The following is a 26,805-nucleotide window of genomic DNA, read 5'->3' on the forward strand; positions in this document are numbered from 1 at the left end:
GGGGAAAATTGTTGTGTAAACCCAAGGAAGTGGCACAGCAGAATCAGCCCAGGACAAGTTCTTCAGAGCCTGCTTGGTACCACTGGTTTTAGCTCATACCTGAACTAATTCAGCTACTGGTTGGCTCCTGCTGGTCTTACTTGTGCTGTGCAAAAGTGACTCCATATTGTAAACCACAGAGGTGCATCACACTGATCCAGCTATCTATGATAGTCATTCCAGACAAACAATACTGCACTGAAGGACTCCAGCTTTGGCTTTGCTTCAGAGAGATTTTTGCTTTGCTGGACCTTAGGAATCATTTGGCTTTAATGATGAATTAGAATTTTGTATGGCATCTCTACTGATGTGTGAAGATGATTTGCTGCCTTGTCTTTCTGTTCATGTTGATACAGGATATAGGAAAGCTCTGGTGCTGCAGCACTCAGATGATGAAGATTCCTACTTCCCAGAAACACAAAACTCTTAATGTTCCGTTTTACCTTTGTTCCTCCAAATTAATGATCTGATATCTGTGCTGTTACATACCTGGTTTGTTAGTGTGAGGCAGTTCAGGTTCATCTGGCACAAACTGAACAGTTTTAATATCTGCAACACCTGCTTTGCCATGTGGCAATTCTAAGCCCAGTATTGTCTCAAGAAGTGGTCATAATGAGTGCTTAGAGCAAGATATATAACAAGGCTGCAGTGATAGTTTCCCAGCAAAATCTCCTTGCTTCTTGCCAGAATCTATATGAGGATGTCTTAAGCTAGAAACTACAGCTGGACCATAAACTTTTGTAGTGATTGGATTTTATCTGAAATGTGCAATGAATTCTTAAAAGTGATTTGGTAACATTTTGCCCTCCCATTTAAGTGATCACTGTAAGAAAGTGCATATTGATGATTGTTTTAATCCTGCTTCTTGATATCATTGTTTAATGATCTGTATATTGTTTTTGATTTTACCTTCCTGCCTCTGACAGTGCTCTCTAGGCCTTTCTGTGCCTTACTGTCTTTTTCTCTGTATGACAGCTGCTGTTGAGCCATCTTGCACTTCTGATAATCTTCATTACCCTTCTCTATTTCTCTCTTCAAAGATGAAACTCTACTCAAGCATGTAAATGTAAATATGAAATACCGTGAGACAGCTGTTTGTATTTGTTTTCCATGCCTTTCCTGATGAGTCCTAAAGCTCTCTTAATTTTTATAACATCTGAGCTAGAGGTTGATATTTCCAGAAGATTAGATAAAGTAAGGCCAAGTGTTTTGCATCCTAGACAAGAGGTTAATATCACTAACTTAACAGCTACTTCTCATTCTCTATGTGGTTTTGATTAGGGTTATTTCTACTTTTTTTTACCATAGTTCTCATAAAGTGAGTTTCACTTTTAGATTACTATGAATTCCCTATAGTGAAGTCTCTTCTCAGTCTCCTTTCTTTTAAACTACTTTGACTAGTATTGTGATGGTAGTTGCATTTTTTTCTCCCTTTTCCAGATCATTTAAGTTTAATAGCACACATTGTTGGGGAAGTAAAAGGGTAAGTGTCCATAGCAATCTGCTGTTAAAAAAAACTCTTCATGACTACTTCATGTTTCTCTCCTACTCTCCCTTTTTGATGTATCCTGTCAAGAGTTCACAGAATCACCGGATGGAAGGGACCCACAAGGATCATGGAGCTAAAACTCTTAGGTTGAGGGTGAAGCCCTCTGTTCTCAGAACCAGCAAGTAACAGAAGAAACCTAAGGAAAAAAACCCCACTTCAACAAGAACAGAAAACCCAGGATAGATGTAAAGTCTACTATAATTAAATTTTATTTACTATTCTACTATCCAGGTAATCATTTCTGACATGTCTTAAAATTTGCGATTATTACCCATTTCAGCCTGGGAGCCACCCAGTGTTTAGAGGCTAAAATCAGCCGATTACTACTATCATGCCTCAGTATGAGGTAGTAGCTTCAGTTTCCTGCTTTGAAAAGAAGACCAGTGAAAAAGGTTTTTTGCTGGTGCATAACTTCAGTTAGATATGCTAGAATTACACAACCTGAGCTTTATTGGTTTAGTGTTTTAAACTAGGCTAAGGCCCAGCAAATTAAAGCTATTGTACTGATTTTAATGCAAGGATGTATGTAGGCACTTCCCTCCCACCCCCAAGACTATGTACTGGAAAAATCCAACTTGGATGTGATTTTTCTATATATGCTTGTACTTTTTGGCTGCTTTTAGGGCCCTTAGCTCCTCCCTTGTGAAAAGAATTAACTTGTTCCTTGCTGGTAGCCTTGGGCCTTGCTGGAGAGCTGTGCCCAACAGTGGCTGCACCTGTAACAGATTTTCTGATGCAGCTGCAGGACAAACCATTGGCAACTCAGTATTTCCGATGAGAGGCTTGCTTAATTTTAGCTCCACTGATAACTGTAACTTGTACACTAAACAGTATGGTTGAGAGGTTTTTTTGTAGTCTTTTCCCTGCCCCCAACTCATTGACAGACACTGCCTGTCTGGTAACCAGTTTCCTAGAAAAAAGCAAGGCTTTCTGAGCATACTCAGAGGTGACACCATGCTTGAGAGGTCAGGCTGTTCATAGTATTATGCACAGGATTGATCTGTGAGGTTGTGGGTGGGCAATATGTATGTAGCATGGGGAAGGGAGTAGGGCTTGAGAATGGCTATACTGTTATATGTAACATAGGAGGGTGAATGGACTGTGGAGTTCTAGAAAGTGGCTAAATATTTAACTATGCTGACTTTATTTTTGGTTTGTTTTGCTGTCACTTAAAAAGGAATGTTTTAAATTTTAGCCAAGGTAGCATTGTTGGAAAGCAGTTTTTATATTTGCATTTCTTCCTGCCTTTTTCTCTTAAGTTTAGCTTTTTATTAACCAGTGCTTTAAAAAAAATAAAAAAGCTGGGATGGCATTTTTGGTTAAAATAAAATAGATTGGCACACTTTGATGTGAAACAATGTCCCATGAAGTTCCATGGTGATAGGTGTTTTTCTGCTCTGTGTATATAGCAACAACATATTCCTGATTGTGGGAACAGGTATGCACATGTCTTCGTACTTGTATAGGCACTGCATTTATGGCCTTAGGTAACTTCCCACTACTTCTAAAAAAAGTCCAGGATATGATTTGTGTGTATGTGGTAGTTGGTCAAATCTGAAAGTCTGTTCAAGTCCATTGGATTATGCAGTGCGTGAAATAGCCCATGAAACAGAGGAGTAAAACAAGCATTATGATCCAGAGAAAGTGTGTGGAAGAAAGTCTTCTTAGCTTTATTCTGCTTTGAATAATAAATTTTACTTCTGTGTCACTATAGCTGTTAAATCACTTTTTTCCCCAGCTTTGCCATTCTCATCCTCAGAGCTGGAAAAAAAGAAAACAAACAAAGTAATTGAATTTTAAGACTTTCTTTCTATTTCTGAAGCAAAATCTCCTTATTTGGAGAAATGAAGAATATACATACCTCCAGTAGTTAATCCAGCAGGATAAGCATTGTTTTAGTGTTATAGAAAGAAATCAGTAAAAGGCATTAGTTCTGGTAATTTTGCAATAAAGCAAGTATATTAAGAAATGACTCCATTATCACTATTTGAAAATTAGCACAGCTATCTTTTGTTTTGTCTGTTACCTTCACTAGCACATTGCACACAGATGGTGTCGTCCTTGACTGAATTCTGGCAGATTAAAAGGATGCATGAATAATTAAACAAACTCTTTGTTTAAACTAAACTCCTCAGTGGGAGCTGTAACTGTTTGGAACCCTTTTCCTTTTCTGTTGATATTAACAGAAAACTTTCCTTTCTTCCTGATATTGAGTCAGAGTGCAACTTTGTCATATTCCTGATTTGATCTGATGGAGTAGTGATATCTGTATAAACATTAGTATGACTATTGTCTGTAACTGGGTATAATGTGGGTTTGTTTGCAAGTGACAGTACAGAGCAAATGATTCAATGTTAAGGTTATTTTTAAAACAGCAATATAATGCCATTGTTTGATAGGTAGGAGCCTCCTCCCAGCACATAGTTCATCTGAAATGCAGTGGGAATAATCTCCAGTCCTCTGACCTGTTAGTTTGAAGAGTCACCCAAAATAGCCTGTCTCATTCCTTCATCCTGCATATGTCTCTGTACTGAGAGACAGGGGGTCAAAGCAGCTGTTTGCTTGATTTATACATGTCAGCAAATGTCCAACTCAAGTTACATTTTGAATGCTGAAGTTGTTGCAAATCATAGAAGCATCAGAGTGTAACTTTGTTATAGGGCCACTGATGTTAACCTTAGCTTTTACAAAGACCCTGTAAGACAGTGTGCTTTTTGCAGGCTGAGGAATTCTAAAGGATTCAAGTCCGGGTCATAGTTTGAGAATAGTCAGTCTGATGCTTCACTTATAGCTCATAGTCTGTTTCTGTCTTGCTCTATACATTACAAAAAAAGATGGCATATATGAGTCTTCCTTAAAAAGAATTTCTGTATGTTACTTTCTTCAATGCAAATGGAGCTGTCTCCACTGTGTCTTTTGAAGGTTCGAGTGGTAAGGAAAAAAGTAGCTCATCTAGACTAGCTACCTGCCAAAAGCCTTGGGCCTTCATGTCCCATGAGAGCCTGTTCCACACTCTCAGTAGGTTTTATTGCTTATTCAGCTTTAGTTTGAATTTCCTTTTTCATTTTACTTTGTTCCCCCCAAGGACTTTTTATTTTCCTAATGAGTATTGAATCTTCAAAACATTTGCACTCAATTTGCCTGAAACTGAAAGAAGAAAATAATCTCTAACAATGCAAAGCACTTGTGTGCTAATTATAGCATTCTCATCCTCTGTGTTGTTTTTCTGAGGGCACATACTTTGAGATACTGGTCCCCCACCAAGCTCGTGGGGAAAGGAAAATTGCTTCTATTATGGAAAGAGGTTTGTCCTACATCTTTGTAAGTGTGGGTGCATTCTGAAAGCTCTTCATTTAACCTGATATTTCTTTATACAGATTGGCACATGGAGCAATTCCTCTGCCTCCTAGTTGTCCTTGGCCATCACTAATGTTTTCAGTATCTTGCTCTGAAGGTTCATTTCCTTCCCAAAGCATTATTGTTTTGTAAGGGACCATCATCCTGGTCTGTCCTTTTTCTTCCTTGTTTTCTGTTCTTTTTCAGAGGGTCCTCGGTGCCTGTTTAATACTTAATGCTGTGATTACCTCCCTAAGTTTTAATTTCAGAGAGGGTTATTTTTTCTGTTGCACAGTTCATTGTTTTAGTAACAAGTGATGAGTTACTAAAAATAATTTTGACTCCCCTCTTTTCACTTCTGGTATTTAGGGTGAACCTGCTAGGCTAAGCGTCAATGACTGTTTTGAAAACAATATCTTTCTCCAAGAAAGAGCTCTGTGTAATACATTGTTTTAGATTGAGAGGCTTTCCTGGTTTTGTTTCCCTTTTGGAAGTCTCAGTAGGATTATGGGATTGCTTGGGAAAAATTGAGTCACTTCCTGGCTTTTTCCACTGATCAAAAATGTCCTAGGGAGTGGCAATAAATAGGTGGAGGGGTAAAGAGGAATATGGCTTTGTTCCAAATTCTACTAGGCTTTAAGACACTCACTTGGAAGCAGTGCTGACTGGTTAGATTTTTGAGGCAGTTGCCAAAATGTTTTTAATTTGGTTGGAATGGTTTTTTTCTAATGGACTACTTTCTGATTGCTGGAATAGTTCTAAGTAAATGGCTGAGAAAATACAGATTTACATAAAAGACTCACAAATACCTTTGCTAGATTTATGCTTAGCCCCTTTTCTCTAAGTCAGTGTTTGTTTTTCATTAACCCAAAAGAGAGAGAACCCAAATTGTTTGGGAAGTGTCTGAGTGGCAAGGAAAAATGTGGAAACTTCAGATGCTACTCTGGGGAGATCAAATCAAGCAGAGATTGTTACATATAGAAGTGCTCAGCTAACATCTCATGTTTTGTATATGGACCACCTGAATGGTACTGCCAGTTTATAGTTAGTACTTGAAAAACTCTGTCTCAGGATCTATTCAGGAGCATCCACTCAGCAGGCTGGGGCTGTAAGGTGAATGAACTGTTTCAGTAGCAACCTGCTGGTGAGTGGGTGTGTGTTTCTTCTGCATTATCTGCCTATATGTATGTGATGGGGTAATTAACGGACTACCCCCAAAATAGAATGGGCTGGAGCAGCTGCTGAAGGGGTTCATCTTGCCTGTACGAGGCACTTCTGCTTTCAGTTGCTGACATAAGAGGTGCTGACAGCAGCCCTTGGTGCTGGAGGACAAAGGGAAATACCCAGGTGGCAGAGTTGGTGCTTGAGGGAAGTAAAAGGTCCCCTCAAGTAATGGAGAAGTGCAGTGGCCTTATTGATCAGAAAGGCTGGGCAGCACTGCTGAGTATTTTAGGCTGTTGTGTGCATGACTCCATGAGTTTGATGGTTCTAAAAGCTGAGAGCAATTGTTTACTGAACAGCTCTTCAGTGCCTACCAATGCAAAAATACTTGAAACTCCTTACATGATCCAATGATCACCCTCTCTCTTGGCTTTACCTGTAGTGCAAGGGTTTGCTGGACTGTCAGCACAACTTTAGGCAGGGCCCAAACTTACACTATTGCTGCTAAATTGCAGAAATAGTCTGGAGGGAGAGCATGTGGGATCATGACCCCTGGTGTCCCTGTAGTTTAGTCACAGTGTTCTTTCCTTGAAATGGAATATGACTACCTGTCTGAAATCTGCTGCTTTCTAAGTATACTTAAATGCAGTTTAATTGTATGCATTAAAGTGCAACATAATTGTAAAGAAGAGCTTTCCATGTTCCTGGAAGATTTTGTTATTGCTCTTTTAACCTTTTATTATAAAACTTTATAGAGAGAAATAGATATCTTTTGTATTAACAGAATATAAAAAGTATTCAAAAATAGCACTATGGACTATCAGACTAACCACATGCAGTGATGAAAACTGTTTCTTTCTGTAGCTATAAAAGTACCTAACTCGGATTAATAAAAAAATGTTAAAACTTGAATAAACACTGTCAAGAGAATGTTGCCAATGCTGATTCCAGAAAAATAGAAGGTAAATCTGGTTATTAAGCTGTCTTTCTGATTTAAGGACCAATTTGGATGATCTAGGAAGTAGTCAGAACCCAGACAGGCATGGAAACATTCTAGTGGGGAGGAGGTGTCAAGTAGCAATGCTGTTAGTTACCTGGTAGAAATGAAAATTAATTCTGCTAATTGAGGTAGTATTAATGGAACTTGAAAGAGAACAACTTTTAATCTTGGAGGGTTACAGAAATGGCTTTTCTGAGATACTCTATTTTCCAAATTTTGATGCGGTAACTAGTGCATTGCTAAAGACAAAATAATTCAAGAGTTGCAAAATGCAGAGTGGCATTTGTTAACAAACAAGAGCAAAGAAATTATTAATATCAAATGAGCCTGTGAAACAATCCAAGCGATATACTGACTGAAACAGTTGCCAGTAGATAAGAGCTGTATCAGTTTACTACATAAGCAAACAGCAGTGACATGATTTTCCTTTTCTGTTACCTGTTAGTGAGGGATCTTCTGTACCGTCTCCAGACACCTGGCTGTGGAGATGAGCATGGTGTGTTGATGAACTTAAGCATTCCTCTTGTTCTTGCAGGGAGATGGAATTTTTGTGTGGTAGCTTGTTCAGGCTTGTGCCCAGAGTGCTTGTTGTAGGGTTTGTCTGTGGGGCTTCTGTGATTTTCCTGCTCGGTGGCTGATAAACCTGACTATAGTGGCCTATGGGATGATATGCTGGTTTCTCAGATTTGCTGTCATCTTCATCATCATCATCAATGATAACCAATTCTGCACGGATAACCCCATCATATCGTGACAACTTCTGGTCTGCTTCTGCATCGTCATCATCAATGCGCTGATAACCCATGAAAACCATCGTTACTGGTTCAGAATCATCCACGTAACATGGTACAGCTTGGACAATGTTGTATTGAACGTCTTCCTCCTCTTGAGGTGCAGGTGATGTTTCATTAAGATGCTGGGGACTTAAAAACCTTGTCTCGTTATGTCTTTCTCTTGTATTCTGGTGAGGTTTTAATTCCTCATGTGCAGCTTTTCTTTCTTCGTTATGAATCATCCTGTTCTCAGTATTAGTGTGCACTTTCTTCTCTGAATGGGAAATTACTGGAGAAGGAGATGTTGGCTGTATTACCTTTGGGAGATCAAGCCCATTTTCTTTATTTTGCTGCATAAAGGGCTCTGTTTTGGAGAGTTTTGTCTGATTGCTAAATCCATTTATCTCTCTTCTGTCAGAGTTTTCCAGTTTTGGTCCAGGGGCTAATTTGTCTTTCTGAGGAGTAACTGGCCTGCAAAATTTGTTTGCAAACACGGGCTCATGATACTCTGTGGGAGACTGGGAATTTTTTTCAGTTGCTTGCCGTAGCAGGTCCTCCACTTCAACAGGAGCAAGTTCATCCATGCCATTTTGTGTTGTACTGCCATTTGAAGACACTGCATAGACTGACTTCCTGCCATCATCGTAGACTTTAATTCCAGTCTCTTTAAACTCCTTTGAGGGAAGAGGTATTGTTGATAACACTGTGTTTTCTCCTGTTTTCTTGTCTTTTTCAACCTTAATTTCCATGGCAAACAATGCTGTTGAAAGAAACAAGTGCTTAAACTGATAATGCAGCAGCTGCAAGGAGTGGAAGAGTTCTGACAGTGATAGAGAATGGTTGATTGTCAGAATGAATTATCAAATATATGATGTTATTACACAACCAATATATTTGATTCTTATTTTGAATGTCCCCTTTCATCTTGTGGAAAAAAATTCTTTAGGATCTAATTCTGTGAGAAATACACAACTGTTGAGGAGCCAGTTTTCATTACGTGATAGACTGAGGAATCCAGATTTAACTTTGGTCCCTAGTATTGTGCTGAGTAATAGCAGTTGAAAGAGCTCAGTGTGCTGTGTTCCTAAAGAGAGTCCTGGGCACTCCGAAGGGTTGGGAGGCTTTGTAGTAGCTGGGAAATAAGCAGACTCTACTGTTAGCTACTCAATAGCTTTAAGTATGGATAGAAAATGTGAAATGTATGATCTGAAGAGAGGATGCACTGCTAGGTAGAGGAATGAAGTGCTGGGAAGAAGGTATAAAGACTTATTCCCAGTGGCACATATCTAACACTAGTGTCTCACCTCTCAGTTTTGGCCACCTAACTGATAACACAGCTTAAACGAGAACAGCAGTGTCTCATATCTGTGGTGTTTATTCTTTGTCTGAAGTGTATTAGATTCAATTTATAGGAAGTTTTTGCACATATTGACATCCTTTGGAGTTACTAGTAAGCAGTACCTTTTCTCTTTTCTTCATCTTCGGTGACAGCCTGTGCTGTACTTCTCAGTGTGGAAGGCCTGAAATGCTTGGGGAGGTCAGGTATGCTGGCATAGATGTAGTCTGCTGCCTCTGAGTAAAGAACATCCATGGATCCACAAAGCATTAGTATGTTTTAACTGACTTTTACAAGAACCTTTTAAAAAAATATTCTTTTAACTAAACGTACCTTTTTCAAATCCTGCTTTTTCAGTCTTCACAGACTAGGTGGGAAAAAGAACCATTAAAAATAAATGTGATAATTAGTTTTAAGATGTTAACTACACAGTAAATAGGTTTCCTTGATATTTTTAACCTTTTGTGCCCACAGCTTCATACAGAAACATGCTCAGTTGGAGCATGGTAAGGCAGAAAATTAAATTTCTGTGGTCTTGTTTTGCCCATATGATTCCAAGTCACAGAGGGAAGGATATTACAAAGTGTGATACAAAGTGACCCAGCCTCCCACTGTGGCCCAACCTGGTTGACTTCAAATATTTTTCAAGGGTTGTACTTTTGGCTTTTCAGTTTTGCTTATTTATCTGAGTATAGGGTGTGTGTATGTGTCTCTATAAGAACAACTGGAGAACTGAAGTTTACTTTCAGCACTATATTTTGAGATGATTTAAGATGATTTAAGAATATTAAAATGACCTTTTGACAAAGATTAATGACTGATGACATTAAGTTGTCTTTCATCATAACCTCTCAGGAACTTGGGGCAGGGCATGATGCAGTGTATCTGGGCACATTACCTGAAGGAGTATGAATATACCCACCTCTGTACCTGTTATGTCTCTCCCTGGGTGAGATGTAAAGTTGCTGGTTGGTGTCAGTGGTGGAAGTATTTTTTGGAGGTGTGCTACAGTTGAGTAATGGTAGGAGTTGCTCCCCCATCTCTATCAACAAGTAAGTGGAGACATTTGGGCACTTCTTGTGGCTGCTGTCACTTTAGACAAAAGTTCATGACCACTTCTGGGATCCAGCTAATTCCTCTTATCCCTGGTTATGATGATGATGAATAAATTCTGTTTCTGGAATAATCTGGCACTAACCTTTATTATGTCTTCTGTTGTTTTCTCAACAGATTTAAGTTTCTTTAAAATTGCTTCTTCCTTAGCTGAGACTTCCATTTCCTGTCTTTCCAGAGCTTCAATTTCCTTCTCTAGTCTGCAATCACAATTGCATTTGATTTAATACCAGGCAGAGAACAACATTGCAGAGTTGATACATTGTGAAGATGGACATTAGTAGGGCTGGCTTTACTTAACCCTGAAAAATTTTGCTCTGAGATCAGCTTATAATTTTACATGCTTTGGGAAATAAGTGTGAAGTAGTATTTTCATTTAAAAAAAAACATACCAAAACCAACAAAACCTAACAAACAGAAATTGCCATAGATTCCTTGAGCCAACTTTGAAAACAGTGACCAAAATGACTTGATCTCTTAATTTGGTGTGTGTACTGATACATATGATGAAAAGAAGCAAATTCTTTTGTTCTAAGTGAGTTAGAAGGATGTTCCTGTACCTGGTAGTACTTAAAGGGCTAGAACACATATGATGTATGATGTATTTTATTATGTGTAGCCAAACCATATTCAGGAGGATCGCCGTAGAGAAAAGTTCTAGTCTTTCTATAACTAGAAGCTACAGTTCCAGGAGAACCATCTCTATCCATGGAAATCAAATTGCATTTGTGTTTCTGAGAGGTAGAACACATGTTTTTTGTAAAACAGTAATATTTGGAAGTATGTGTAGATAAAACAACCCTTAACTAATTTTCTAGTATGAAAGCTAATGTAGCTAGAAATAACAATAGCAATGTACACACACACACTTCTAAGAGGTGATAACTTTGTGTGGATTTTGAAAAGTAAGAAATCTGTGGGATTGTGGAAAGTGGGATGGTGCTCAAGAGACTAAATGGTGTTTTTCAGTCTGTATGGGCCTGCGACTGGAGAATTGACCAACACCCAGGATCATGCAGTGGCTTTCTGAGGGTGTGTCTGTCTGTTCGGATCCAAGATGCCAAGACAGCCCACGGTTCTACATGTGTGAATGTGGGTTCTGGAATTTCAAAATTCTTTGCTCTGATTAAATAGGTGTAAGAGTGCTTGACAGATAGTCTGAAGGTTGATTCTTCAGGGAAAAATTCTTGATTTAAAGTGCAAGATATACTTATATGGTGTTATTGTAGCATTCCTGATAGTCTAGTCCAGAGCTTGTGTAGCCACAGATTTAAAAATACTAGGAAGTTTTGAGGCCTCCTCTCTGACACTGTAAGGATTTTACAGACACTTGGGGGTCCTTAGTCACTCATTGGCATTTTTGTACTTAATTCTCTGGGAAAAGTGCTGTAATCTCATTTCTGTGAAGCACTTCTCAGCACAACTGCAGTCAGTAATGCTCACTGGTTGGGTGCACCCAGGACAGGCAGCTGGGAAGGGTCATGTTGTGGTGCTTCCTCAAGCAATATCCTCACAAGTATTACCAACGAATTTGCAAGAGAAAACTGGGTAGTTCACATAGATGTGATGCATTTTGCATCAGGTGCTAACAGCATTCACTTTCTAAGATTGCAATTGAGTGTGATTTTCAGCACTAAGGAACAATGTTTTTAAGAGGCCTTTTATTATAGGAGAAGCCTTGATCATGCCCAGGTCCAGTCACTGAAAGGTTACAAGCCTACCCAATACACAACTGGATATTCTCTAAGAGAGGGGCAGATTTGGCAACTGACTTATCTCTGTCAGATTTTTGCAGTGTAAACCAGAACTATTTTGCCAGTTAAGTCTTGGGTAATAGACTAATTATTTTCTTTTAAAATACTCCATTGTTATGTAAAATGAAAATTGAGGATTAGCAGTCAAAATTTCTTTTTCCTAATTAGAGTTTTTATTTTCTTAGCACTAAGGTGTATGCTAAACACTTCAAGACAGAAAGGTCCAGGATATAATATTTAATCTCTGTGACAGAGAGAGAAAGTTGGACCTGGTTGTCCTGGTTTAAAGCACCCCTCTAAGGTAAAGTATTTCAGTCAAATTCTTTTCTATGTTGGCTAAGGCAGTGACTTAAGGTGCCCCACATGCTATTTCTTTTTATTCTTTCCAGTCAAGACTATTCCATTCTGCACACCTACGTATTTTTTAGGTTTTAGAAAAAAACTTGGTTTATTTAGTCTACGAGTTGGGAAGTCACTTTGCCATGAAGATCTAGAATCAACTCTAGATTTAACTCTAATGTGGGAATTGAACTAAATGTCTTGTGCTATAGGTGAGTGCCATATAATTTTAGTCTTGTGGTTCATCTACCTTTCTTTTTGAATTTCTTTTAACTTTAAAAGAAACAAACCAAAAATCAAAAACCATCAGCAAATTTCAAAACCTTCCATATTTGAGTGAAATTTGCTTTTCATTGCTTTGAAACCATGTCTGAAATCAATGACTGCAGACTTGAGGCAGCTGCAACTGATGCCACTAGTTGCTGAGATAAGTGAGAATAGTTATGATTAGATGATCCGAGACAAAGTAACAAATAGGGTAATAGAAATGTTGGCCCATAACCCTGAGGGGAGTAAAATGTCCTGTTGACTTATTCTTTACTATGTGCCAGGATTCCCAATATGACACCACAGTCAACATTAATAATAAAAGTATGTCATCTCTTTAAAGTAATCACACCAGAAAAGCTGAATGCAGGCCAGCAGATAAGCATTGTTCATTTTCTTCTTTATGACTGATGAATCTGAATTCACATTATGGCTCTTGCCCTTTTGAAGCTCAGATATGTGGAGTTACACTAGTAGAGTACTACATGGACTTTTACATGTTAGTGAGAACATCCTCTTTTTTTGTATCACAGACCCCAGAACTGAGATGTGAATAAGAAAACATTCAGGATGAAAGTAAAAGCTAAAAACAATATTTAAAAACTGCCAACACTTCAGACCTGAGTTCTGCAACATGGCCTGAGAACCTTGATCAAAGGTACTAATTATAGTGCTAAAACTTAAAAGTTTTATAATGAGGGGGATGAATATACCTGGACATCTATAAAATAATGAAATTACAGTGTGCTGTATTTCTGCACTTCTTACAAAACAGTCTTTGTTTAATATATTGAGATGTATTTTAGATGAGATTTGGTTGCAATACTATCATAATGTAAAAACTAATAATTAAAAATGCACAGAAGCATAATGAACTGCAAAATCACTGACTTATCTGTTTGTTTCAGTCTTGGTTCTAAATGAGCCTAGACACACAGGTGAAAGAAGAAAAGGAAAAATCTTTTTAAAAAAAAGGGGGGGGGTGAGAAGAAAGAAAACACAACTCTAAATAAGTCAAATTATAAACCCCACACATTTACTTTGGTGATCAAGAAAATTATTAAAGTTTATATAAGGTCTCACACCCATACCAACACCCATACCAACACCCACTCCCTATGGTAATGAAGAGAACTGATTCAGTGCTCAGTGGGGTTTGAGAAAAATTCTCATACCCTTTTAATGGGATTCTATCTAGACCTTATGCATCTCTTTTGCACTCATACCTGCATATAGACACAGATTTTATGGTTCATTTTCAGAGGATTTTTGTGTGCACACTGGAATTTGTAGAAAGAAGACTTTTAAAAGATGCAATTCATATAGTTCAAAGAAATGGACTTCATGCAGTTGAAAAGGTAGGCCAGGGTCTTTCTGGTATGTTTAAATCTTTAGAAACTTCTAAATCAGTGATACCTTTATGAAGTTATGTCACAGTTTGTATTTGTCTTGAAAGGGTCTAGCAGCTACAGCAGCAATTACAAGAAAGTATCTTTTTGACTGTGCTTCTGCTTTTTGTAAAGAAATGGAAGTATGATATAGCTACTGTATTAAATCAATCCTTGTGAATATTTGCCTTCTCTCTTTGAGTAGTGCTTGTTATCTGAGAGGGGAAAATAAGTAGTATTGAGGTATGGATGAAAGAAGAAATCTTAGAAGCCAAGACACTAAATGGAAGGTTTCTCTGCCAAAGGAGTAGCTGAATTAAACAAATCTATGGTGTTTACCTGGCTGCTGCTGGCCACCAGCTGGTCTGCTGGGATTGGCACCACTGCCACCCCAGAAAAAAACAAAAGGCCTTAAGAATGAAAAGCAGATAGGAGGATACCATCCTGGAGAATTCCTGAGGAGGAGGAAAAGGCAGTTTAACAAGTCCTCACACGTTCCAAGGTGAGTCAAATGCTTTAGCACCTCTGCAATATAGCCTTAGTCTGCCTTCACGTATCATATTGCAAACAATTGAATAGACCTTAGTTGTTTTGCATTTTTGAGTATGTTGTTTAGCAACTAATTCCATCAAGAATGAGTGTTACTAGCTGAAGGTTTGGTCCCAGGTCTGAGTCCTCTGTATATCAGGAAGATAAAAGCTGCCAAAGACTAAGGTGATGTGTTGTTCCCTAATGGGAATATCTTGGTAATTAAATTATTTACTTTGACATCAAGGCCTTGCAAACATCAAAACTGTCTTTAGAATTTCAGCAGTGGTGAATTAAAATCTCTTAACTTGGGTTGGCTAAGGAATGTAACAGGGAGCTTTTCTGTTCTGATTTTCATTTCTAGGTTGCATTACACCTGTGCAGTTGCTATTGTAATTATGAAGACAGCACATCATTTTGTGTTATACTTTCTTTCTTTGTTAGTTAATCACAATTTCAGATGTATGTTAAGAAATAGGAATCATTTTAAGGCGGAAGCAATTTCTTTAAACGTCTTAGGAAAAGGTCACAGACAGGAAAAATTAGTTGGTAACACTGGTATTAACAACAAATAGCTGTATAAATGCTTAGTTTGCCATGAAAAAAAGAAATTGTCATGAGAAATATAAGAATAACTGTTTACAAGTTTCATTAAAGAGCAAGTGTAGTAAAACAAATAGCCTTATATTCTTGGAAAAAAGAATATTTTTAATAAGAGGAGAAAGCCCAGCAACTACAAGCAAACATTTTTTTTCCACTGTAGTGCTTACAGTTGCAAGTAAACTTAATTAATTTTCATTAGCATTTAAATTGCTGGTTTATGGTCATATGATCAGCCATCTACATATGCAAACATTACTTGTAATTAACTGAATCTGGAATTATGTAGAAAAAGAATTCATGCCTACCTACATTTCTGCTAAAAGCAGGCATAAAAATAGAAAATTAAAAAAACTCCAAACAACACTAACAAAACAAACAAACAAAAACCCCCTACAAACACCAAAAAGAAAAAACACCAAAACAAAACAGACCACAAAACCCCAAACCAAATAAATCGAAGAACAGAAAAACAAATCACAAACCAAAACCAGCACATCAAATCTGTCCTCCCTGTATCCCATCTACATGGGAAAGGAATTCTAAAATTTATTAAATTGATTTTCCTTTCATTTTATTTTCTTTCTGCACAAAAGTGTGTGTAGGAGGACAGTGGAAGAAGAGAAAAGTATGGAGGAAAATGCTATTGATCTGAAATAGAGAAAGGAACCTCAAAAAAGGGTAATGAAACTTTCTGGAATCTAAAGGAGCAGGAACATTTCATCTTTTCTGTGGGTGCCAAGGGGTAGCACCAGTATGTAGCATCAGTATGCCTGGACACAGGGAAGGAGCTGATTGTGTACACAGACCTGTGGTATTTGGGAAGGGCCAAGGGATACTAAGCACCTGTAACCATGTTCATTGTAAAACAGGAGTTTACCTCTGAGACGGTCTCTGCAGTTTAATGTTACAGGGAGGCACTAGGCAATGAGATTTGTAGGAACATCTCTAATGAAAGGTAGAAAAACCCCTTTGCTATAGCAGAGTTCTGGAAATAAACTGAGTACAAAACAGCACAGAAAAGTGAAAATAAGGCAAGTGATACTAATGGGGCTAAGCAGCCTGTGCTGTTCTGAAGTGCTGTGCTATGTCAAAGGTGTTAAAGGGTGTGCAGGACCTAGTGAAACTGAAGAACTTTTAAACCTACCTACTGTTATTAAGTTCCAATTCAACAATTGCTATCTCAGAGCAAAACCCATATATTGTTTCTTACATCTATTGAATACAACATGAAAAGGATATCTGGAATTAGAGAAACAAATGCTCTGCAATATATTTATTGTGCAGTTTGATAAAATTCACCGTATGGAAGCTTGCGTTGTGTATTTCCAAATTCTAGCTGACTAGAAAACATAACAAAGTTTGTTTTACGCTGTATAAAATGCAAATATTTAGCACCGACATTTTAATCTTTTGCAAAATAAGACAGGACTTAAGTGCCCCAGACACAAGGGCATGGGCACTATCCTACCTGAAAATGTCTTGTTCCAGCTCATGAGTCCGTTGTTGGTCCTCCTGGTTCTGCTTTTGCATTTCTTGTTGCTCTTTTGGAGTCATAGAGCTTAGGCCATCCAAGAGCCATTTTTCTCTCAAGGCCTTTTTCTGGTGGGGAAAAATAGACAAGTGAAGCCTAAAAGTTACGGTGTCCGACCATTTACTATGTTTGTCTTGATACACATGCTTTATCTGGCATAAGGCAACCTTGTTAACTTGAATTGTGACTGCTGCTGCTTTGAGGCAGATCTTTGCCAGCACTGCTGAAAAGGCTGCATTAACCTCAGTGCTGCTTGCAACAGCTGTTGGAATCTCTGCCTGCATCCTGTGTTGAGTCACTTAAACTGTTGCTGCCTACATTTTTTTGTTTATTGTGCACTTTACATGAGGCCCAACTGGCAGAGGAGTGTGTGTGTGTAGGACCCAATTGCATTTAAAAGCAGTTTTCCACTTGTTTGAGGTGTGACATGTGTGATGTCATAGAAAGTATGTCTAGAACAGGCTTGTTGGGAAGTCTGTGGCACTTCATGTTGCATTTTCTTTTTTTTAATTTTTTTTTTTGTTTTAGCCTGTGGGGATATAACATTTTTGTTTGTAGTTGCCGTAGTCCTGCAGGAAAGTATATTCTTTCTCTCAACACTCAATCATAGGAAATCTGTGGGAAATAAGGGCTGCTCCAGACTCATATCCTGAGCCTTGACTTTCTCTGTAGTATCACTTGGCAGCACTTCCTGGTAGTTGTCTTAGGCTCTAATTAAATAAATGCAGATTTTAGTAGAACAGCTTTATGTCATCTGGTAGATGCATGTAGCCTGGTGTTGGCACAACTCCTATTAACCACAAAATACTGTGTTCTCAAGCTGGAGGGAACATAGTTATTAATTCCCTTTTATTCAAGCTGTTAGATTTTAATGATAAGTAGGGCTCCTAGAAAGTGAGGTTTTGATCCTGGATGGAACTGAATTAGTCTAGGATTGATTTCTCCAAAAACAAATCTATAATTCTTTGTAAGACTTACAGCAGGGCTGGCACTGTAGACCTCAGAAACTGATAACATATACTGAAATCAACAAAAGCTTTGTGTATGTATAGGATTAGGCCCAAGAAACTAAACTCCCTAAATAGAAGCATAACACAATAGTGGTTTTCTTGCATTTTTCTAGAGTAGTTTGCTGCTGCTCCCAACTAAATGCCATGCAACCTTTTTCATTTAATTAGCCATTTTAAAAAGAATGATGCTTTGTGTATTTGGAAATAGCCTTTGACTAAGAGAGGTTTCAGGTCTGCTCCATCCAGGCAGCGGCACAAGCCAGTACAGCAGCAGCTGCTTTAGGGCTGCCAGTTTCTTTCTGCTGTCTTGTGTTTCCTTTCACATTGAAATGTCTCTAGCTCAGTGCTAGGTTGTGCATGTGTTATAGCACTGACATAAAAGCATTTTCATTTTGCATTAGGCTCAGTATGTTAAGGGAAAGGGATACATATACATTGAGATGTGACAAGACCCTGAGAATGGCCGGAGTGCTGGAAAGTAATCACTTTTTGTTTGTGTTTTTGTGTGGTTTGGTGTTTTTTTTTTGTTTTGGTTTGGGGTTTTGGTTTTTTTTTGTGTAGTTCATGGTCACATCAGGAGTACTGTGACAATATTCTGCAACTTTGTTGAACCATGTACAATGTGTGCTCCAGGTATAACTCCACTGTAATCCTTAAGGCTGGACTAGCACTGAAAGATTCATCCTCCACTGCAAGGCAAGGTTGTTTTGAGTTTGTGGGTCTTGCTCTCCCAGGGGTATGGCAGTTCACCTTATGGCATTTAGGGGAAGGTACAAATAGTTTTCATAGTTTTTCACAGAAAATGTAGTTCAACAGAGTAGTTGACTACTGAAATAAGGTGTGTGATTAGCACCTCCAAGGTAGCACTAATGGAGTTCAGGCATGTCAGAAGCCAGAAACTTTAGTAAGCTAAACTATGAAAGCTCTTGAAAAGTATATGTGAATCAGTTGGTAAGGATTATAAATAGAAGTGAAGGACAAAATGAGGAACAGGATAGTGATATCCAGCTAACAGGGACATCCATATGACAGTGAGATTTACTAACCTGCAATAGTTTCCTACGGGACAGGTGTGAGTTACATTCAATAGGTCACGGAGCTCTAGATTTCACAATGTGAAATGAATGAGTGAAAACAACATGACTCGCTAGGGAAATGATCTGTCAATGAATTTTCCTGAAGTGTCTAAATGTTTTAAAGGTCTAAATATGTTTTAAAGTAATTGATGCACTAGATCCCTTTGTTGTCAACTCCATTGAAATCCCTGAATTAGTCTGGAGCATGTGTTCATTAAAGGACAAAGCTTCTAGGGCATCAAGCAGAGGATGTTCATGTAGAAATGTTGCATTTGATATTAGGTGTCTGTCTTATTACTGAGTTGTAAAAACTCGTCTGCATTTTGGGTGTTCCAAATAGCTAGTGATATGTATGTATTTATACACCACACACATATATATATATATTTAAATGTGTGCTTGATCCTTCTTTGCCAAGTGAATAATTTTCTTTATAGATCTTTGATTTGCCTTGTATATGCAATATGCCTGATTCCAATTGAAAAGCCTTGCTGTATGATATCTGTATGATTTTTCATAGAGCAGGCAAAGAAATCCCATCCTCTGTTCTCTTCCAAAGGAAAACTATTTCAGTAGTGCTTTTCCAGAAGTGTTATAGCCTCTGTAACAACTCCATAAAACTTTTTCAGAATAAAAGAAAGGTGGGTTTTTGTTTTCTTAACTTTTAAAATTCCATTTTAACTATGAATTTTAGCTGCAAAGGTAGAAAATCTGTAAGGAAACTGCCCTAGGGCTCTGTCTGCACCCAGCAGTAGTGAGGATTAGCTGATTGTCGAGAACAGATCAGTTTATCCTTCTGTAAGCAAGGGCAAAAGAGTCATTCTGGATTTATAGGCATGGAAACTTGGAACATAACTTTCAGTACTCTGTGTAACTAGGTACTAAGGTGGAGGAAGACAGTCAAAGGTTTGTCTCTCAATAGTTACAGGACTTGGAAAAGATATTCCTCTCTATTTTAGACAAGATGTTACGCAATTGGTCAAGCCTGTCCTTGGAGTAACTACCTTCCATTAAAAGCTGAACATGGGTAACTTTTGTGTTGGCTCGCCTGGCGCAGTGACCTCTATCACAGCTTCTCACTTTTTTGGCTTGACACAAAAGAAGAGGGTGTATGAAACCCAGGATCTGGTGCCTGTTTTGAAGAGGAGTCTGTTTTAAATATGCTTCTCTCACATTTGCTCAAGGAGACGTGCCACGCTCCCAGTATCAGAGTCAACAAATCTTTCTTGAAACTCTTTATCTGCTCACATAATGAAAAGGGTATGTAAAATGCAAAGCCTTGTGTGTTTCTGGAAGTACAGATTTTGTCTCATCTCCCTAAATGACATGCACTGCCAAGTTGCAATAGACATTTAAAGGATAGTGCTGTTGGGTAGAAATCACTGCTGTTTCAAGTCTCTGCAGAGGTGTATCTTCTATTTTCTTAGTAATTTGGATTTTGTAATCCTGAGTTTACCAGGTCATATTTGAGGGAAATATTTACGGCATTTTTTTAATATATAAAGAAAGATGATTGTTTTTCTAAAGAGTCATTAAATAAACTGACAAAAGTCTAGAGCCAAAAAAATTAGAACTCATGATTGTGCTGCACCCTGTACCAAGTAAGGTTGCTGTAGTGGGATTAGGGAGTGAACACACCCAGTCTGAAATGGGAGGCTTAGTTTTCATCTGAGTTATTCCTGGGTATGATCTCATTTTATGCCATGAAAGTGATCAAATAACATTAGCTCTGGAGTGTAATTTTTTTCAAAGAATGATGCTTATTAAAGTTAAATGGAGTCCTGGCAAGACTCCAAAAAGCTGTGAAAATTTGACAGTAAAAGCATAACTTAAATGCATGAAGATTTGCATTTCAAAATCCCAAACCTGTATTTATGTTGTATGACTTGAGGCTATTTTTAGTTACATAAGTTCAACACTTTACTTACCTTTAAATGTTGGTGTTTCATTTTTTCCTCTTCCACTTTTAGACGTTTCTGTGTAATTTCTTCTTGCAGTTTTCTCTTGTCCTACAAATTAAAAGAACAATAAAAAATTTTAAAGAGAAATTAATTTTTAATAAAAACTTTGTTTAAGTGTTGTTCAGTAGAGTGAAATCAATCCATGCAAATAAAGCCTTTAAAGCTTATGTGATGCTTAGGCAGTGCATAATTCTTTGCAGCAACAATTTGTGTCCTATGCAGTTATGGTTTCCACTGGTCTTTCTCCAAAGTACATTTAAACATGTTAATGATCATAAAGGAAGGGTGATACCAAATAAAAATTATTTACTCTTGGGAAGGGTAGGGGAAGAAAACAGGAAGAAAGGACATTTGAGCAGAATTGTACATGCAGTGAGACTGAAAATGGGTCCTGACCAAAATTCCTAAGGCAGCCCACACATGGTTTAGGAGAGGAAAGAGTCTGCATGGTCTACACTGTGCACCTGTGATACATCACTAAATGAAATGGGCTGTTGGTGAATCCAACACTGAGTTTGTGTGTCCTGTGGCTAATAGCTGAAATAAACAGGAATAAACAAAGGCTTAGACATTATTTTGTTAGTGAGATAATGGTAAAGATGAACACAGAGAAATGTAGTATACTTTATATATGTTGTTACCTCAGTTCTAGAAAACAAAATTTTTGCCTGAGCAAAGGCTGTTTTCATGACTGCTGAACTTTAGAAGGAAAAACCTCAAGTACTGCTCATCTACCACAGTGCCACCTTCATCCTTTGTGTTACACATTACAGAAAAAAGGAAATGGGTGAACAGTGTCTGAATGCTTGCAACATTTGAGCCTCTTGTGTCTTTGGGTAGCGCTGTCACATGGAGTATCCTTATGGCTCCTGTGGATGAGGCCAAACACTGATTTAGTACTTTGTGTCCTCAGCAGTCACTGGGAATGAAATCATGCCAGATGAAACTAACTTTTATAAGGTGTATTAAGAGGCTATTCTCTTGGCCAGCCTTAATGCTGTAAAATACTGCTATTGGGCACAGCATGTTTTTCATTTGTTTCTTGATATGTTTTAGGGAAGTAAATGGAATCTTCTGTTGTTCTGTGCCAAAGTGTTTGCTGACTGGAGGCTGATGCCTCTTTCCTTTCAATTAGAACAGCTGGGTTCTGTTAAAAATTTGATAGGTTTCTTGTTTTTAACAGTCTGTTTTCAGACAAGTATGATTTTGGAAGGTGTTAAGTTCTTCGCAAACATAGGAAGAGACTTGCCCTTCAAGCCCACCTGAGGAACCAGCTGTGTGCAGTGTAGAAAGTCAGTAAGGAAGTGCTGGACATAAGGCTGGGAGTTGTTCTCCACCATTTCCCTAGGATCTGGAATTTGGAAACAGGAAGAGGCATGGTGTGTTTGGCTGAATCACTTCACTGTTACTGGAAATTAGTATTTAGCAGCATGGCTGCAGGCTCTAAGGACACTTTTTTTGAAGAATGGGAAGTAGAAGAAACCACCTGGCCTTGTGGAGATGGAGGGCAGAACTACAGCAGGCCAAGCCTTACTCATAGTGTGCTGGGATTTAGGAGGCAAACAAGTGTCACTGATCTCCTCTCACAGTCTGCAAAGTGCAGTAGTTACCTATAACTACTATCTGTACTTTACAATTTTAACTTAATAGTGTTAGTCTGCCAGTTTAATACACCACACAGAACAGGTGGGGATCTTGCTCATTATAAGTGCTACCTTCATCTCTGTAGTGGTTTTGAGTTTTGCCCACGCTCTTTATGAGCGTTAACAAGGTTACTGATTTAGGATCACTACAGTATGTAATTTTTCTGCAGTGTCCCTTGTTAGAGACTTTATCCAAGTGTTGCTATGCTGGATTTTATTCAGGCTGTCCTGATTTTGAAGACAGCATATGGTCTCTGATCTTCACACCTTTCCTTAGTTAGGAAATATTCCTGATCTCATTGTACAAATGGCCTTTAACTAACCCATCGTAAGTTGAGCATAGTGTGAAAAGAGCTTGTGTTTACAAATTGTTACAATTCTTAAGAAATCTCTTTTTCTCTTTACTAATGTTCTGGATAAGATTCTTTGCCAGAGAATGAGCTTTTACTTGGTTTACTCTATTAAAAATATTTTAAGTTAATTTAATATTCTTTTTTTACCAGTGGAGATGTAATAAGAGTTTGGGAGTCTGAAATGAGATTTTATACACAAACTACTGTGCAGAAAGAAATCAGAATGTAAACTATTTTAAACTAACTGTGCAATAAGGAACTTATTCAGTAGTGAAATTTTTCCCATTTCTTTTTTTAGAAGTCTGTGTTTCTTTTACATCCAATATTTTTTCTTAGTAAGTTTTCTACTTGTATCCTTTGATGTTCTAGCATGTTTTAATTTCACTGGTTGGTATTAAATATCCATTATACGGTTATCCAGATTAAAAAGGTTGAAATAGGTTGTTTTTTATATAGCTGGTCTATATTTCCAAATATTCTAGTCTAATGCTAGAAACTAAGAAGTATGAGGAATCTATTTGAGCCTCATGTGCCAGAATAACTTTTAAAACCTGTTAGAACACTTTTTACAGTGTATTCTGCTATGCTTTGTCTGCTTGTCATGTCTTGCTTTACAAAGCTTTTCCTGGATAGCTAAGGGATCCATGTTTTTACCAAATTTCATGCTCTGCCCCTGTAGATAATCATGTTCATGGCAGAAGACCTTCAATTCTCTCTTACTGTGCTCTTCTTGTTGTGATCAGGATTTGCTTTTTATGAGAGAACACCTTCAGCTGTTCCTCTCATCAATGCCAGGTGGGACTTGAGCCTTGGTCCTAATTTCAACTCCTACTAAAACAGGTGGGAATCTCTCCTGACTTTTGAGGGTGGAAATCAATTATGTTCTAAAATTGAATCTGCCTGAAAGAAAGGGGAAACACATCCAGAGAGCAGTGTCTTGTGAAGTATCTTGTGTGCCAAGTCCATTAGTTTGTGTGTCAGTGTTCTACAGTGATGCCGGTGTTGGTGGTCTTGGTCCCATGTCAAATGCTACGGACTGTCAGCCAATGGAGTGGTTAATGTTTTAGCTAATATAATTTTCTTTACATAAAATTTTCCAGAGATTTAAAACATTGAAAACCATTAAACATTAAAAAATTAAAGCTTACATATTTTAAAATATTACAGTCTCAGTAATAAAACGGATGCATTTGATTTTTTTACTTTTTACATTCTAATTACATCAGTGGTTCGTGGAAGCTCCATAACAATGAAAAAATTTTCGTTTCAGAGCCACTTGAGCATCAAAATATATAACAACAAGAATGTTTTCCTTTTTTATTTGCTACATAGAGAAGATCTGAAAAAGAATTTGAAAGCAGCTCCTGGCTCTGTGAGAGCTAGATGCTGTCAAGGAGCCAGGCATTTAATAACAAAACCCAATCAGATTTAGTGCAGGTGGAGTTGGTTATTGCTCTGAGTGCCCCTTGCTTTCCTCTGCTAGATGCTTTACAGCAAACACCTGATAGGTAGCACCTGAAATTCCCAGGCACGTTACTTGAGACAAACCTTCCTAGAGCCACTGAGTAGCCTGCAATTGTGACTGTAATGTGCTGTTTTCTTAGATAACTCATACTGCAGATTCCTAAGCCTGATGATACCCTCACCTTATATGGGCTGCTTCATTTCTGCAGTCCATTATAACAAATACATCGAGTGTTTCAACTAAATATCAGTAGATTAAAGTAGACAGCAAGTAGTTTCTTTACACAGTGAGAGTAATAAATGAAGTTATGGCCTAAATATGATTTCCTAGTTCTTGCAATGCGAGACACTGGAAGCTGCCCCAATTACTTTAAGAAGTACTTCTCCGTTATTCATCTGGAGGCAAAGCTGCAGCTGGAGGACACTAACCCTGTTATGTTCTAGGACTCCTCAACAGGTAAGCATGCTACCCCATTCCTTCTCTTGGATCCCAGGGAATCTAAAACATTGCAAGGCCTGGACTTCTCTGGGGTGCCAAAACAATTGTTATCTTTTGAGTCCATAGGCTAGAGACAAAGTCCAGGTTATGACCCTGGTTCAAACACTGTTATAGTTAAACAAGCCAAAGTACTCTAAACCCTCTAAAACATTTCAAGTTACCCTGTTGTGGGCTTGCGTCAGGTCTCACGTAAATATGATAAATGGCTATGTTGGCTTTTTTCAAGTGCCACAATTAAAGATGAACCAAATTAAAACACAACCTGTTAGACTCCTGTAGATTTCCAGCTAGCCTTCTCACATGTATTTTCATTCCAATGAGGTATTTTTTAACTCTGCCCACCGTTTATTCTGTCTGGAGTTTTTGTTTCACATCTATCATGCTAAGAGTGTGAAAAATACCTTTGTTTCCATTATTTGTTTTTAAACAAATGCCTGAGGGAGTGAGTGATCCTTCTGGACGTTTCCTTTCAGCCCAAAGGACTTAATTTTGTTTCAGTTTAATTCTTCCTTAACTAAGTTTCAGCGGAGATGAAATCAGAGGAGAATTTGGCTTCAGTCAGTTTTTATTACATTAGGTTATATTACTTTAAAAATAGCTCAGTAGTTTCTTTTACAAACTATAAATCTATTGACTCAGATTTCCCTTTAGAAGAGAAACTGGGAATGATTTCTAATGTCTTCTGCATAAACTTTGCTGAGTCTTCCCTCTGAAAACTGACAGGTAGGAATTTGCTTAATCCAAGCTTTTTACTTTTCAGACAGCAATACTTATGATAGATCATCAATAATTCAGAAATTAAATTTAATTCCACAGTGCAAACCAAAAATCTTTAATCTGTCATGTTGTGAAATGGGAAAATTGATTTGTTCTGGAATTCTCTAGCTGCCTTTTGACCTTCAGGCAAACATTTGGTATGATGACAGTACCGTGTATTTTAGCCTGTTCAGAAGTGATTTGCACACGTATTTTCACTGCTTCAAATTAAATTTGAAAGTGCAATACAACCCATAATAAAGTCAGTACAGGCAACTTAGTCGTCTTAAAGCAATAGCCTATAAACCAGAATTTAAAAGTAACAATTTCAAGCAGACATAGTCTCTTTCTGTCCTGGAATAAATCATTATTCAGCAAACACACAGCAGCTCATTAACACAATACTGCTTCTAAGCCTTTTTTTTTTTTAACAACGATTTATAACTGTAAGTACTTACTGTTATGGCCTGGAATCTTTCTTTCAGCAATTCGGCTTCCTCCATTCTACAAATCAAAAACAGACAAGTAGTGAAGGCAAACAGAATCAGACCATAAGCAAAAAGCCTCCTGGTGTGGCTACAAAAAAAGCTGAGGTGATTTGATCCAGTTTCAGAGAGAGAAGGCAGAATTTTTGACTTCTCAGAAGAGTCACTGAACAGATGAGCAGATGAGTCCAGACAGACACATGTAATGAGGGTGTGGGGAAGAGGCAGACAAGGAGAGTGCTGGCATGAGCTGACTGACAAGTTAGAACAGTGGAGCACAAGCCCTTTTCCTTCAGAAGCTGCCAACTCTTTGTTTTAATGTGCTCGGTTAGCGTGCCATTGCTTCTTTAACTATTAAATGCCCAGAACAGAATCTTACAGGACCATGGTAGAAGTAAACTTTTATTGTTTTCCTATTTCTCTTTCTTTTTGTCTGTTTTTGGTGTTAAACAGATATTTAAACTTATTAAGTGTCCCTACTTTTTATTAAACTTATTTCACCTGCATGTTTTAACATGTTGTAATATTAGCACTGTAGATGGCATGGGTTTTTTGAGATGGCAGTTTTAATTTAGTTTCCCAGATGAAATTGCTAGAAAAGCTGTATTCATAGCTGGAAGAATGTTTTAGAACTGCTAAACTGAAGTAAGATAAACTCTAAGCAGTCAGGTCTGTTATTGAATGCAAGTGTTAATCTGTGCAATTACTGGTCAGCTATTTGGGACTCAGGGGAAGCTTTGTCTAAGTAAGGATTTCAGGCTCATCATTTCAGTGTTACCAAGATGAGTGTAAAATGCCACTGGCTCTCTTGCTGGATTTCCATTCAGCTGACTTGCTGTGG

The 26,805-nt window shown here is 37.9% G+C and overlaps 1 protein-coding gene across 1 annotated transcript; it reads right to left on the bottom strand.

Moving 5' to 3' along the window:
- Positions 1 to 3,233: 3,233 nt before the first annotated feature.
- On the bottom strand, positions 3,234 to 26,257 carry PALMD (palmdelphin). Its single transcript, XM_071565147.1, has 8 exons — positions 25,938 to 26,257; positions 20,732 to 20,812; positions 16,655 to 16,785; positions 10,393 to 10,507; positions 9,528 to 9,561; positions 9,320 to 9,430; positions 7,524 to 8,618; positions 3,234 to 3,349 (listed from the first exon to the last, which is right to left on the bottom strand). Exons 1-8 carry the CDS (start codon positions 25,980 to 25,982, stop codon positions 3,306 to 3,308), a joined length of 1,656 nt encoding a protein of 551 aa, XP_071421248.1. The 5' UTR covers positions 25,983 to 26,257; the 3' UTR covers positions 3,234 to 3,305.
- Between the last annotated feature and the right edge of the window lie 548 nt (positions 26,258 to 26,805).

The sequence above is a fragment of the Pithys albifrons genome, chromosome 10 (genome assembly GCF_047495875.1).
Source record: "Pithys albifrons albifrons isolate INPA30051 chromosome 10, PitAlb_v1, whole genome shotgun sequence".
In the NCBI taxonomy this organism is placed as follows: Eukaryota; Metazoa; Chordata; class Aves; order Passeriformes; family Thamnophilidae; genus Pithys; species Pithys albifrons.

Bases quoted from the DNA above. Each gene is read 5' to 3' on its own strand.
- PALMD (XM_071565147.1), bottom strand. From the start codon at position 25,982: ATGGAGGAAGCCGAATTGCTGAAAGAAAGATTCCAGGCCATAACA. The intron at 9,562-10,392 runs GTTAGTGCCAGA...TTTCCCACCTAG, and splicing joins CAACAGAAGACATAATAAAG to TCTGTGAAGACTGAAAAAGC. The intron at 9,431-9,527 runs GTACGTTTAGTT...TTCTTTACTCAG, and splicing joins AAAAGCAGGATTTGAAAAAG to AGGCAGCAGACTACATCTAT.